At 40.3% G+C, this 13395-nt stretch overlaps 1 protein-coding gene across 1 annotated transcript in view; it reads left to right on the top strand.

The window, feature by feature from the left end:
• pkd1l1 (polycystin 1 like 1, transient receptor potential channel interacting) overlaps positions 1-13395 on the top strand; it is a 98413-nt gene that overhangs the window by 27403 nt on the left and 57615 nt on the right. Inside the window, exons 16-24 of the mRNA XM_078422438.1 lie at positions 1042-1141; positions 1486-1678; positions 2472-2528; positions 3340-3549; positions 8154-8396; positions 9575-9688; positions 11638-11789; positions 12517-12617; positions 13149-13344. Coding sequence (XP_078278564.1) covers positions 1042-1141; positions 1486-1678; positions 2472-2528; positions 3340-3549; positions 8154-8396; positions 9575-9688; positions 11638-11789; positions 12517-12617; positions 13149-13344 — 1366 coding nt within the window. The remainder of the gene's footprint in view (positions 1-1041; positions 1142-1485; positions 1679-2471; positions 2529-3339; positions 3550-8153; positions 8397-9574; positions 9689-11637; positions 11790-12516; positions 12618-13148; positions 13345-13395) is intronic.

Below are 13395 nucleotides of genomic sequence, written 5' to 3'. Positions count from 1 at the left end.
TCTCTACCATTCAATCAGATATTGGTTCATCTTATTATTGGCCTCAACCATTTTCTTGTTCTTGATTCCCTTGTAGTCCAGTCATCCATCAATCTTGGCCTTGAATACATACAATGATTCAGCCTCCACTGCTCATAAGGAGAGAAAATTCCAAAGATTGACAACCCTCTGAGAGACAAAAATAAAATCCTCCCCATCTTGGTGTTAAAAGGCTAATCTTTCATCACGATACCTTGCCTCCTAGTTGCTGGGTCTCACCACCAGGAGAAATATCCTTGCCACATCTACCTTACCAAGCCCCTTCAGAATTCCATGGGCCTGATCTTCTTAATCTTTCCTCAGAAACAATCCAGGAATTAATCTAGTGAACCTTCTTAATGACAACTCCAAAGCAAACAAATACAAATATAAATCTCCTTATTTAAATATCAAAACTGAGCACAGCATTCCCATTGTGGACTCGCCATAGATCTGAACAGTTGCCAAAATTGTTCCCTATCTTTCTACTCCAACCTCTTTGCATTTAATGCCAATGTTCTATTTGCCTTCAGTATACTAATTCTCTGTGTTTCTTGTACAAGGACACCAAGATCTCTCTGAATATCACCTTTGATTAGTCTTACACAATTTGAACTTAATTTTCTATTGTTTCAAAATTTGAAAAAATAATTCACATTTCTCAAAGTTTCCTCTTCCATCCTTTTGCCCATTTATTTAACCTATCCATGTCCATTTGCAGACTCACTGTGGCTTTTTCACAAATTATTTTCCACCTATCTTTATATTGCCAGAAAATGTGACGCAATATGCACAATCCCTTCATCTGTATTCTCAATTCTAACTTGCAATATTTGGATTTGTTGTCCAGTTTTTCACATTGTACTTTCATTATGGCTATTTAAGAGGTTAATATTTGAACAAGATTTAATACGTAATAATCTACCAATAATTACAAAATACTTAAATGAATCACTACTTTATGGATTGCGCCAACAGTAAGGCTTTACATTTGATGTCTCTTCACTTTTTTTATGATTATAGTGAAAATCAACACTGTGATCACTGATCTACTCGGATCTAAAACGAAACTGTGTTCAGTTACACCAATTGTTTTACCAACTATTAAAACAAATGAAGAACTGTAAGTAAATCAGTCTATTCTGAAGTTTGAATCATACTTCCAACCTCTGAAATATATTTTATTTTTTAACTTTATGAACTTATAGCAAATAAATTAATATACCTTCAAAAGCATAATTGACTGAAATGTCACTTTAGAAAGTTATGCAAAAAATATTATGCAAAACATTTTATTCCAAAATAACGTCCATGTATTTATATCTATACATTTATCAAGCGAATAGTGCATTGAGCAAGTACTTTTAATTAATTCCAGGATATTTACCCATTGAAGAAATAAACTGAGTTTTCTGTACTTCATGAGGAACTCCCGAAGTAATGCTAATCTTTTCTTCTCATATTCAGGTACATCCAGGCGCTTCAGAATCTTTCAACTCTAATTTTGTTAGGTAATCAAAAAGAAACCAAAAATAACATTCTGTTATTGACCAGGGTGCTCCATCGACTTTATAAAAAGGGGAGTGCCAGGCAAGATTTACAGAAACAAACCAGAAATGCTTTAATCACTGCTCTCTGCAACCTACCTACATCTAATCAGGTATGGTTCACATAGGCATGTGTTTTCTGGAATGATATTAAGCCTTAACTGTATCACTTCTGCTATTGCCACTTCTTTGAAACATTTTTCACACATACTGATAATTTAGTCAACATTGCGAACTACATTGAAAGACAGCAAGAAATTGTGGGAAGTTGTGAATGCAGCTCAATACATTCCACAAAGCAGCCTTCCCACCCCTCAATCTCCACCTCCACCCGCACCCCCTTACTGACTCCATCAACACTTCATGCTGCATCAGGACAGCAGTCAGCATAGTTAAGGACCTGAAGTCACAGGCGGATAGGTTGGTGAAGAAGGCTTTTGCCACGTTGGTCTTCATCACTGACTCCCAATTACATTTCTTATGTTCTTATGACAAGTGAAACAGTTAGAAAAAGATTTATAAAATTGGCAAAAAACAGTTGATAGTTTATTCATGCCTTGCTAATTATCCTTTTCTGTAAAAACTAAGTGGACAGCTATTGTAGCTAAGGATAACAGTGTGGAGGTCCACGCGTTATTTAATCATTGACCGAATACAGCCCCCGTCGCTCACCCGCGCGTGCCCAAGTTCAAATCCCAACTGCCATGTCCTTTGTTCTCCTGGCACACGACGGCCACACCCCTAACCGCGTGATTGGTCGGCCCAGATCACTCCCGGTCCACATGGGAGTTTGAGCCTGACAAACGACGGTTCGATACCGAAGTGGCTCGGCCCACCACAACAGTTGAGTTTTCGGTTTTCTATGATGACCTTTTGTGTGAACTTGATTATCATTGTTTGTTACAGAGGGAGCTGATGGGAACTGTCTCTGCCTTGCAAGACCTTATTAATGTGACCAATGAGGTAAAGAAACTTGCATCTCATTAAAAAAAAGTAGAATATTGATCAAGAAGAATTAAGAGCCTGACCACTGGGCAATTGGGCAGGCTGGGACCATATTCCATGGAGGGCAAGTGGATGAGGGGTAATCTTATAGAGGTGTGTAAGATCATGAGAGGAATAGATAGAGGGAATGCACAGTCTTTTAGCCAGGGTAGGGGAATCAAGAACCAGAGGACATAGATTGAAGTTGAGAGGGGAAAGAGTTATTAGCAACCAAAGGGAGTTATTAGAACCTTTTCCCACAGAGGATGGTGGGAATATGGAACATGCTGCCAGAGGAGGTAGTTGAGGCAGTTACTCGACCAACACTTAAAAGATGTTTGGACAGGCACATGGATAGGAAAGGTTAAGAGGGTTCTGGGCAAAACGTGGGCAAGTGGAACTAGTGTAGATGGGACATTTTGGATGACATTGGCAAGTTGGGCCGAAGTTGTTTCCATGCTGCCTGACTCTCTGAATCTATGACTCTAAGACTCAAATTGTTTACTGCTTGTTATTTTTCTGCAGTGATGTTTTGGGAGAATTGAATTACAATAACAATTGGCTATCCAGACATTGATTAATTTCTAGATTGAAATGCCATATCGATTTTTTAAAAACACTTTTTCCCATCGTCAATTATTCATTAGAATAGTCAGAAATTATTTATCACCAAATAAAAACGTTGACTTGTGTGCAAGGCATGATATATTACCTTAAAGCCCTGTCAGATATGATGTGGAAATTGTTAATTTTTCAGTTAAAAAAACCAATTCCTTTTGACTTATGATAGGTTACTTCAGAAAGTGCTCTGACTGTAACAAGAACAGTTAAGGAGATGGTTAAACTTTTTAATGAATCTGGGGATTTCAGACTGCATGCCGAATTAGTGAAGAAAATGGTTCATCTGGTTGCTGATGTGATGGAAGTGTCTGATAACAGAACAGTAAATTCAAAGAACCTGTTTCTCGACGGTCTCAAAGTGACAACTGAGCTATTATTGGTAAGAAAATACAAATCGTCTTCTTATGTGGCATATTCTCTATAGTTCTACAAAGTTCAATTTTATAATCAGGGATATCAAGAGTTACTAAGAACAAATACTTTCATGTGCTCCTTCAAAGTAAGCATCTGAATATTCAATTTATGTAATCATACAATGATAATGGAATATGGATTGAACCCTCAAAGTAAATATTTGCACTTATGTTGTCTCATATATTACATACAAACCTTATGCACTGTCACAGTGTAATCTACTATTCCTTCACTCTTGTACTTGGTATGGTTGTGGCTATGTATGGTAAGATTTTTACTGGACTGTATGCAAAAATGAATTTCACTATACCTAGGTACATGTGACAATAAAGTACCATTGAATTTATTTAATGATTCCCACTGAGGCAATTATTCTATAGTGTCAGGTTTAATCCATGTTTACATTTATTACAGTCATGGAGTTATGCAGCACGGAAACAGACCTTCGGCCCAACTCATCCATGCAGTCCAAATTGCCAAACCTAGCTCATCCCACTTGCCTGCAGCAGGTCCATATCCCTCCTAACATAGAATATAACATGGAACAGTACAGCACAGAAACAGGCCCTTCAGCCCAAGCTGTCTGTGCTGAACATGATGTCACACTAAACTAATCTCTACCTGCACATGATCCACATCCCTCCATTCTCTGCCTGTCTAAATGTTTCTTAAATACCATTATTGTGTCTGCTTCCACGATCACCCTTAGCAGTGCATTCCAGACATCCATCACTCTTAGTGTAAAACAACTTGCCCTACACATCTTTTTTCATACTTTCCTCCTCTGATCTTAAAGCAATGCCCTCTCATATTTGACATTTTTCCCTGGGTAAAAGGTTCTGACTGTACCCTATCTAGGACCCTTCTAATTTTATAAATTCCAACCTGAACCTCTAACACTCCAAAGAAAACAATCCAAGTTTCTCCAGGCTCTTATTTCAGTTAATATCCTCTAATCTAGGCAGCATGCTGGTAACCATCTTCTGCGCGCTCTCCGAAGCCTCCACATCTTTGCTGTAATGCGGCGATCAAAATTGCACATAATGCTCCAAATGCAGTCCAAGCAAAGTTTTATAAAGCCACAATATTACTTTCTGACTCTTGTGCTCAATGCCCTGCCCAATGAAGCCAATCATTCCATATACCTTCTTTATCCTTCTTATCTACGTGTTGCTACTTTCAGGAAGTTGTAGACATGGACCCCAAAATCGCTCTGCACATCAATGCTGTTAGTCTCTTGCTGTTAACTGTATACTTACATTGAACCACCAAAGTAAAACACCGCCTACTTGTTCTGATTGAACTCAATCTGCCATTTTTCCACCTTTTTATGAAGCTGATTTATAGCCCATTGTATCCTTTGACAGCCTTCCTCAGTGTCCACATCTCAAGCTTACTAACCAGCCCATATATGTCACAAACAACAGAAGTCCCAGCTCAGATCCTTGAGGAACTCTACTAATCACAGACACCCAGCTAGAGTAGCACCCTTCCACCACAACCCTCAGTCCTCTCTGAGCCAGTTCTGAATCCAAACAACCAAGTCACCGTGGATCCCATGCATCTTAACTGTGGATTCCATGCTTCCGGTCAATCCTGGGTGATGGGTGATGGATGAGGAAGTGTCATGTTGGACATTGCCCAGGGGTGAAGGATAGAATTGGACAACACGATGTTGGATGTTGCGATCAGAGTGGAAGTCAGGAACCAGCAGAATTAGTGGAGGGAAGACCATTAGAATTCTACCAAACAGTCCTCAATCACTTGGCTAAGATATACGTGTTCTGGCACGCACATTGCGAGCAAGATTAATTTTCAAATGGAGTTATGTTTTGTCACATTTTATGCCCAGTAGCTACATGCTGATGTTCCCTGTACACATGCAGGACGCAGATTAAAAATATGGAAGTTTGATACCTTTACACAATAGAAATGGCATTTTTATAGTCCAAAGGCAAAAAAACGTGATGATGTGTATAACCGAACGGAACTTTTCAAGCTGGCTTCCAAAATCATTTGCACATCCAAACTGCTAACTCCATAATGTAACTATCTGTCAAAAGACCAAGACAGGTGACTCCTTGCCCCTGCAGTGTTCCACGTTTAAGCTGGCTTCACAGTGATAAAAGATATTTTCCCTAATCCGAGTAGGCTCTTAATGGAACAGATTCCCAACAGCCCTGATGCTAATATGATGCCTGTATTCTATCTCACTAATTTTAGGGGTAGCCATATCAGACATAAAGCAGTCAATTTTGCTGGTTTTCCAGCAAATTTTAAAATTTATTTTAAGCTGTACTAACTGATGCAAATCCAGAATGAAAGAATATCTCCATCTCTGAGAATCATAGCTATACAGCATGAAAACAGGCCCTTCGGCCCAACTTCCCCATGCCGACCATCTACTCTAATCCCACGTTTGGCTCATATCCCTCTCAACTTTTCCAATACATGTACTCACTACTCTCAGGTTCCTATTAAATCTTTCCCCTCTCACCTTAAACCCAAGTCCCCTGTTTCTTGATTCCCTGATCCGGATAGTAGATTCTGCGCACTCACCCTATCTATTTGCCTCATGATCTTATACACCTAAGATCACTCCTCAGAATACAACACACCATGGAATAAAGTCCTAGCTTGCCCAACCTCTCCCTATAGCTCGGGTCCTCAAGTCCTGACAACATCCTCATAAATCTTTTCTGCACCCTTTGGTTAACAACATCCTTCCTATAGCTGGGTGATCAAAATGAACATAGTGCAGTCTCACCAACATCCTGAATAACTATAACATAACATTCCAACTTCTATACTTAGTACCCTGACTGATGAAGGCCAATGTACCTAAAGTTTTCTTGACTTCTCTATTTACCTGTGATGCCTCTTTCAGGAACCCACACTCCTATATCCCTCTGCTCGACAACATTCATGCACTTGAGTAATAGGAATAAAGATGTAAAGTGGGGAGAGGATTCAGAATTCAAAGGTGCAAAGGGATTTGGGAGTGCTGATACAGAATTCCCAAAAGGTTAATTTGCAAGTTGAATTGGTAGTAATGGTACAATGGTAGTATTTATTTCATGAGAACTAGAATATAAAAACAGGGATGTAATGCTGAGGCCCTGGTCAGACCACATTTGGAGTATTGTGATGAGTTTTGGGCCCCATATCTGAGGAGGGATGTGCTGGCGTTGGAGAGGGTCCAAGGGTAATTTATGGGAATAATCCGGGGAATGATTGGGTTAACGGATGATGAGTGTTTGACGGCACAGGGCCTGTAGATGCTGGAATTTAGAAGGATGAGGGGGGACCTTATTGAAACTTACTGGAGAGAGTGGATGTGGAGAAGATGTTTCTGCTAGTGGGAGAGTCTAGGACCAGAGGGCACAGACTCAGAATAAAAGGACGTACCTTTAGAAAGGAGATGAATAGGATTTTTTTTAGTTAGAAGGTGGTGAATCTGTGGAATTCATTGCCACAGATGGCTGTGGAGGCTGAGCCACTAGGTATTTTTTAAATGGAGATTGACAGATTCCTGATTAGTAATGGTGTCAAAGGTTATTGGGAGAAGGCAGGAGAATGGGTTTGAGAGGGAAAGATGGATCAGCCAGAATTGAATGGCAGAGTAGACACGATGGGCTGAATGGGCTGATTCTGCTCCTATGACTTATGAACCTATGAAGTTATTCCCCAGGACCCTGCCATTCACTGTGAAGGTACTGCCCTGGTTTGACTTTCCAAAATGCAACACCCTGCACTCATCTTCATTAATTTATTCACAAAATGCTGGAGTAACTCAGCAGGTCAGGCAGCATCTCGGGAGAGAAGGAATGGGTGACGTTTCGGGTCGAGACCCTTCTTCAGACTGATGTCAGGGGGGCGGGACAAAGGAAGGATATAGGTGGAGACAGGAAGATAGAGGGAGATCTGGGAAGGAGGAGGGGAAGGGAGGGACAGAGGAGCTATCTGAAGTTGGAGAAGTCGACGTTCATACCACCGGGCTGCAAACTGCCCAGGCGAAATATGAGGTGCTGCTCCTCCAATTTCCGGCGGGCCTCACTATGGCACTGGATGAGGCCCATGACAGAGAGGTCAGACTGGGAATGGGAGGGGGAGTTAAAGTGCTGGGCCACCGGGAGATCAGTTTTGTCCCGGTGGCCCAGCACTTTAACTCCCCCTCCCTTCCCCTCCTCCTTCCCAGATCTCCCTCTATCTTCCTGTCTCCACCTATATCCTTCCTTTGTCCCGCCCCCCCTGACATCAGTCTGAAGAAGGGTCTCGACCCGAAACGTCACCCATTCCTTCTCTCCCGAGATGCTGCCTGACCTGCTGAGTTACTCCAGCATTTTGTGAATAAATCGATTTGTACCAGCATCTGCAGTTATTTTCTTATACTCATCTACATTAAACTCCACTAACCATTCCTCAACCCAGCTGATTGAGATCTGCTCCGATGTTCCTTAATCCACAGATTAAGATGCTGCTGCAATTTTTTATTACAATCTTCACTATCTACGATACCACCCACTTTAGTGTCATCTACAAATTAATCGTAATATTCATCTGTTTCAGCATTATGTGCTCATCAGCAATCAATCACAGTTTTATGTGAACACAAATGTAATGGAGCTCCAGACCTCTCAAAACCATGGCTTTCTGAACACAGTGCAAAGTACACATTCGGCCAAGTTTTTCCTTCCTGACTTTCTGGATAAAGAGATTGCTGCAAGAACTGGTGAAAGTAAGAGTTGCATCATCAGCCATTTGATCAGCTTCAAAAAGAATCCATATGCTTGGGGAAAGTCCCCAATGGAGGTGAGTTGATGCAACAGAACTATGGTACTTTGATCTGAGTGTGGTTTTTGTAACAGTTACATTTTGAAAATGGTTAAGATTAGTTAGAAGCTAATTAGGACTATTATGGATAGCCATGGAAGCCACATGAGATGAGACGGAAATAACTCATGATCCAAGGGGTAGTACATTGGCACAGCGGTAGAGTTGCTGCCTTACAGTGCCAGGGTTTGTAGGATAATTGGCTTTGGTAAAAATGATGAATTGTCCCTAGTGTGTAGGATAGTGCTAATGTACGGGGATCGCTGGTCGGTGTGGACTAGGTGGCCGAAGGGCCTGTTTCCATGCTGTATCTCTAAACTAAACTAACAACTAAGCTTTTTCTGAATAGGAAATGCAGCTTTACAAAATCCTTGTTAAACCTCTGAAATGTTCTGAGTTCCACCATAGAGGAAGGATAGATCAATCATCTTGGCTTATCGCTGTGCTGTTACAGGTCTAAAGGTTGAAATGAGAGAAGAGATAGTCATAGCATGGAAACAGGCCTTTTGGCCAACTTGTTCATGTCAACCAATGTTGACAAAGCTTGGTTCCATTTATTTGCAATTGGCCCACTGGCTCATAAACTTTTCCTATTCATGTACCTGTCCAAAAGTCTTTTAAATGCTGTCATTGCACCTGCCTCAACTACCTCCTCTGGCAGCTTGTTCCATATACCCACAACCCTCCATTTGAAAAAGTTGCCCCTCGGATTTCTGTTAAATCTTTCCCATCTCACCTTAAACATGTGTTCTCTGTGTTCGATTACCTTACCCTGGGAGAACGAGTCTGTGAATTCACCCTATCTATTCCTTTTAATGATTTTATACACCTTTATAAAATCATCCCTCAGCCTTCCACTGTCCAAGGATAACCCCCTAGACTGGCCAACAACTTCTGCTCAGGGCCTCAGGTCCTAGCAACATCTTCGTAAGTATTCTATGCACCCTTTCCAGCTTTCATAAATTATAAATATTTAGCGTAAATTATATATAGAGGTGCAGTGGGAGGAAAATATCAACTCTCTCTTTTCTCTCAGAATTTAATTGTGAATAGCTCTGACTGCAAATAACATTTCTTAAATGTGTGTGTAAACAAATGATATCAATTACAACTGTTTAACCATTTAGTTCAGTTGGTGTTATTTTGTCTCCTTGTAGATTAATGGTGATGTTGCTGACCTCACACTGTATAATTGCACTAACAGAAGAAAAGTTGAAGTGAAAGGGCTCAGTACACCAGTTCTAATTGAGTTTCAAAGGAAAGACTCGACTGTAAGTTTCATTGAGGCCAAGTAATGTTAGAAATCCACATTATTGATATTAACGAGTATAAAGTTTCAGTGTTTTTCAATTTGAACCTGAAAGAAGTTGCAGCCACCCTCAATTCTTTTCAACATTCATTTTCGGGGCTCTGAGCATTGCCAGCAATGATCTAACTGCCCTTGAGAAGATTATGGTCAGCTTCTTTCGTAACCCATTGCAATTATGTTTGTGAAGGTGCCCCATAGTGCTATTGAGTAGGGAATTCCAGGATTTGGACCCAACAGCAATGACGGAGCAATTATATATTTCTAAGCTAGATATTTAAACCTTGTCATTTTTTTAAACCTTTTTTTCATTGCCCTTTATTCTTTTTTGTTCCTTTAGTCCTCTCCTGAAAACTATAACCATGTTGTTTAGCAAGTACATGGTAACTTCTGGTACAATAAATAAATTGCTATTTTACATTAGAGTCACAGAGTTGGACAGCATGGAAACAGGCCCTTTGGCCTATTGCATCTATGCCAACCAACATGCCTATCTCTACAACCTATATGTGCATTAATTCCATATCCATCTCCGTGCCTTACTCAATTAAGTATCTGTCCAGATGTCTCTTAAATGTTGTTAAATGTTGCAACTTGTCAGGGATTGCAGGATCATAGAAACATAGAAAATAGGTGCAGGAGTAGGCCATTCGGCCCTTCGAGCCTGCACCGCCATTCAATATGATCATGGCTGATCATCCAGCTCAGTAGCCTGTACCTGCCTTCTCTCCATACCCCCTGATCCCTTTAGCAAAAAGGGCCACATCTAACTCCCTCTTAAATATAGCCAATGAACTGGCCTCAACTACCTTCTGTGGCAGAGAATTCCACAGACTCACCACTCTCTGTGTAAAGAAATGTTTTCTCATCTCGGTCCTAAAAGACTTCCCCCTTATCCTTAAGCTGTGACCCCTGGTTCTGGACTCCCCCAACATCGGGAACAATCTTCCCGCATCTAGCCTCTTCAACCCCTTAAGAATTTTATATGTTTCTATAAGATCCCCCCTCAGTCTTCTAAATTCCAGCGAGTACAAGCCCAGTCTATCCAGTCTTTCCTCATATGAAACCAGTCTTTCCTCATATGAAACCAGTCTTTCCTCATATGAAACCAGTCTTTCCTCGTAAGATCAACTTACTGTCCTGAAATTTTAGTCTTTCCAATCTGTTTTCTATAGTAAAATGTTCACAACCCTTCACTCATTAGACCACGGAACTTTAATTGATGGCATACTCAATGGATATTTTTAAGGCGGAGATAGATAGATTTTTGATTAATACAGGTGTCAGAGGTTATGGGGAGAAGGCAGGAGAATGGGGTTAGGAGGGAGAGATAGATCAGCCACGATTGAATGGCGGAAAAGACTTGATGGGCCGATGACCTAATTCTACCCCTATCACCTATGACCTCATGACCTTACTGTTCTCACCAATGTTATCACTTGTGAAGATGTTTTGCCTTCTTCCAGTGTATTATTTCACTAAGTACAGGGAGCATGAATGGGGTGAATAATCATGAATAACCTCTCGTGTTTAAATATTGTTGTTTAATCAACTGAGTATCAGTCCCTTAGCCATGTCTGGCTTTGGATACAGGTATGCCTCAGTGGTTATTTTACAGTGGGCCACAAACTCTCCATGTTCTAAACATGTTCATGTCCTAATCCTAAAACATCAAAACCAATTACCAGTCGTCCAAGGTCAGTTAACTCATCCAGGAGGTGGATTGAAGGTGGCATCTTCTGCTCATTCCTCAACTGCACTGAAAAAAGGCTGAATGAGCTTAGGGAAAAAAGGGTTCACCTTTATTGAATGTCGATGTGTTTACCAACAAGAATACAATTTACAACCATCTTTCAAAGCAATCTGATGTTTCAGAATGTACGTCTGCTAACTATTTTGATTCTTGATTTTCAGCAGGAACAGTTTAAGGTTCACGTCCTCAATCGAACCCAGATGAATGTCCATATCTTTCCAGTGACACCTGCGAACCTGCAGCAGGCTCTACAGCTCAGTGTGAATTTCATCAGATCTAACCAGGAGGTGTTTCCCGTCATGCTGCTAGTGAGGTATGAAACAGTTTACAGTTTTTGGATGTGGGCACTGTTGGCAAGGCCAATATTTGTTGTACAACCCCATACTTTTGGGAGTTTGGTGAAAAACCTGTCTGAATCGCTGCAGCAGAGCTGCTGGAAGCTTTCAGTATTTTTTTGTTGTGGAATTCCAAAATGTTGGTCAATAATGAAGCAGATATTTATGCCTAAACCAGCTTAGTATGTGCCTTAAAAAGGAGCTTGGAGGTCATTCCCATATGCCTGGAGAAAAGGAAAAGATGACGTTTTGGGTCGAGATTCTGAAGAAAGGTCTCAACCTTAAACGTCACCTATTCCTTTTCTCCAGGGATGCTGCCTGGCCCTCTGAGTTACTCCAGCCTTTTGAATCTATCTTTGGTATAAATCAGCATCTGCAGTTTCTTCCTGCACATTTCCATATGCCTATTGCCCATGTCGTAGGGAAGATCGTGGGGTTTGCTCTCATCAGCTTTTTTAACGACAGAACAGAACAAATTACTTATTTTAAAGATAGACACAAAAAGCTGGAGTGACTCAGCGGGACAGGCACCCTTTGACCCAAAACATCACCCATTCCTTCGCTCCAGAGATGCTGCCTGTCCTGCTGAGTTACTCCAGCTTTTTGTATTTGTCTTTGGTTAAAACCAGCATCTGCAGTTCCTTCCTACAAATTACCTATTTTACTTTTGTTTTGATGTAACGTTTTAATTTTATCTATTTTTAGGTCAAATAAAGAGCCAACTCCAAGTAAATATAACTTAAAACAAGTCCATCACTGGACTGGAGATGCAATCCGGTTATTTATTCCAACATCATCGCCTTTGGGTTTGTCACTTTTAATATTTAAATCATGTTGAAAAGATGCAGGTACTAAGAAATACAAATTAGATGCAAGTGGTGTGTAAAATAGTTTTCTTGCGTTTTAAACTCTTCTCGTTAACAAAACTATTTTCTTCTTAAAGTAAGGTTTTGTGGAAAATGACACAACAGCAATAAAGAAGGCCTAGTTTATATTTGCAATACTTTAGGAATCCAGAAAGAGACAGTTTGTCCTGTCCACTGGTTTCTATGAGATTTATAAAGTTTGCTTTAATGGTCTTGCTAGATAATTGTTGTTGAATAATTTGGAAGGTATCATTGTTGATGTGCTTACAAAGACACACATTGCCTGTTTGATTTTGAGCTTGGCTATGCTATTTGTTGGATATGAAACTATGGGATTCTGTCCAGCACAAATTTCATGGTTGATTAGTGTATTGAAATTGACTAAAATAACATGATTAACAAAACTAAGACGTAAAGACTGCTATTATCATTTAACTTTGGTGATCAATTTTCCATTATTGTTTACTCCAGGTACAGGCATATATTATCTTGGTCTCTTGGATGCAAATTATAATAGAAAACCAAAAAATAATTATCTTTCCAACAACGTGAGTTACACTTTGAGTATCCAGTGGACTCAATGCTTGTACTGGGATGACATCTACGAGTGGAAATCTGATGGCTGTTCACCCCAGCAGGAATCAGACTCACAGAAAATAAACTGCAGGTAAGATTAGTCTTCGCAATTTGTCATATCATTTGAGGAGGGAATGGGCAG

Source organism: Rhinoraja longicauda, chromosome 2, assembly GCF_053455715.1.
Source record: "Rhinoraja longicauda isolate Sanriku21f chromosome 2, sRhiLon1.1, whole genome shotgun sequence".
Lineage (NCBI taxonomy): Eukaryota > Metazoa > Chordata > Chondrichthyes > Rajiformes > Arhynchobatidae > Rhinoraja > Rhinoraja longicauda.
The sequence above is the reverse complement of the archived record's forward strand: the minus strand, read 5'-3'. Positions and strand labels throughout refer to the sequence as shown.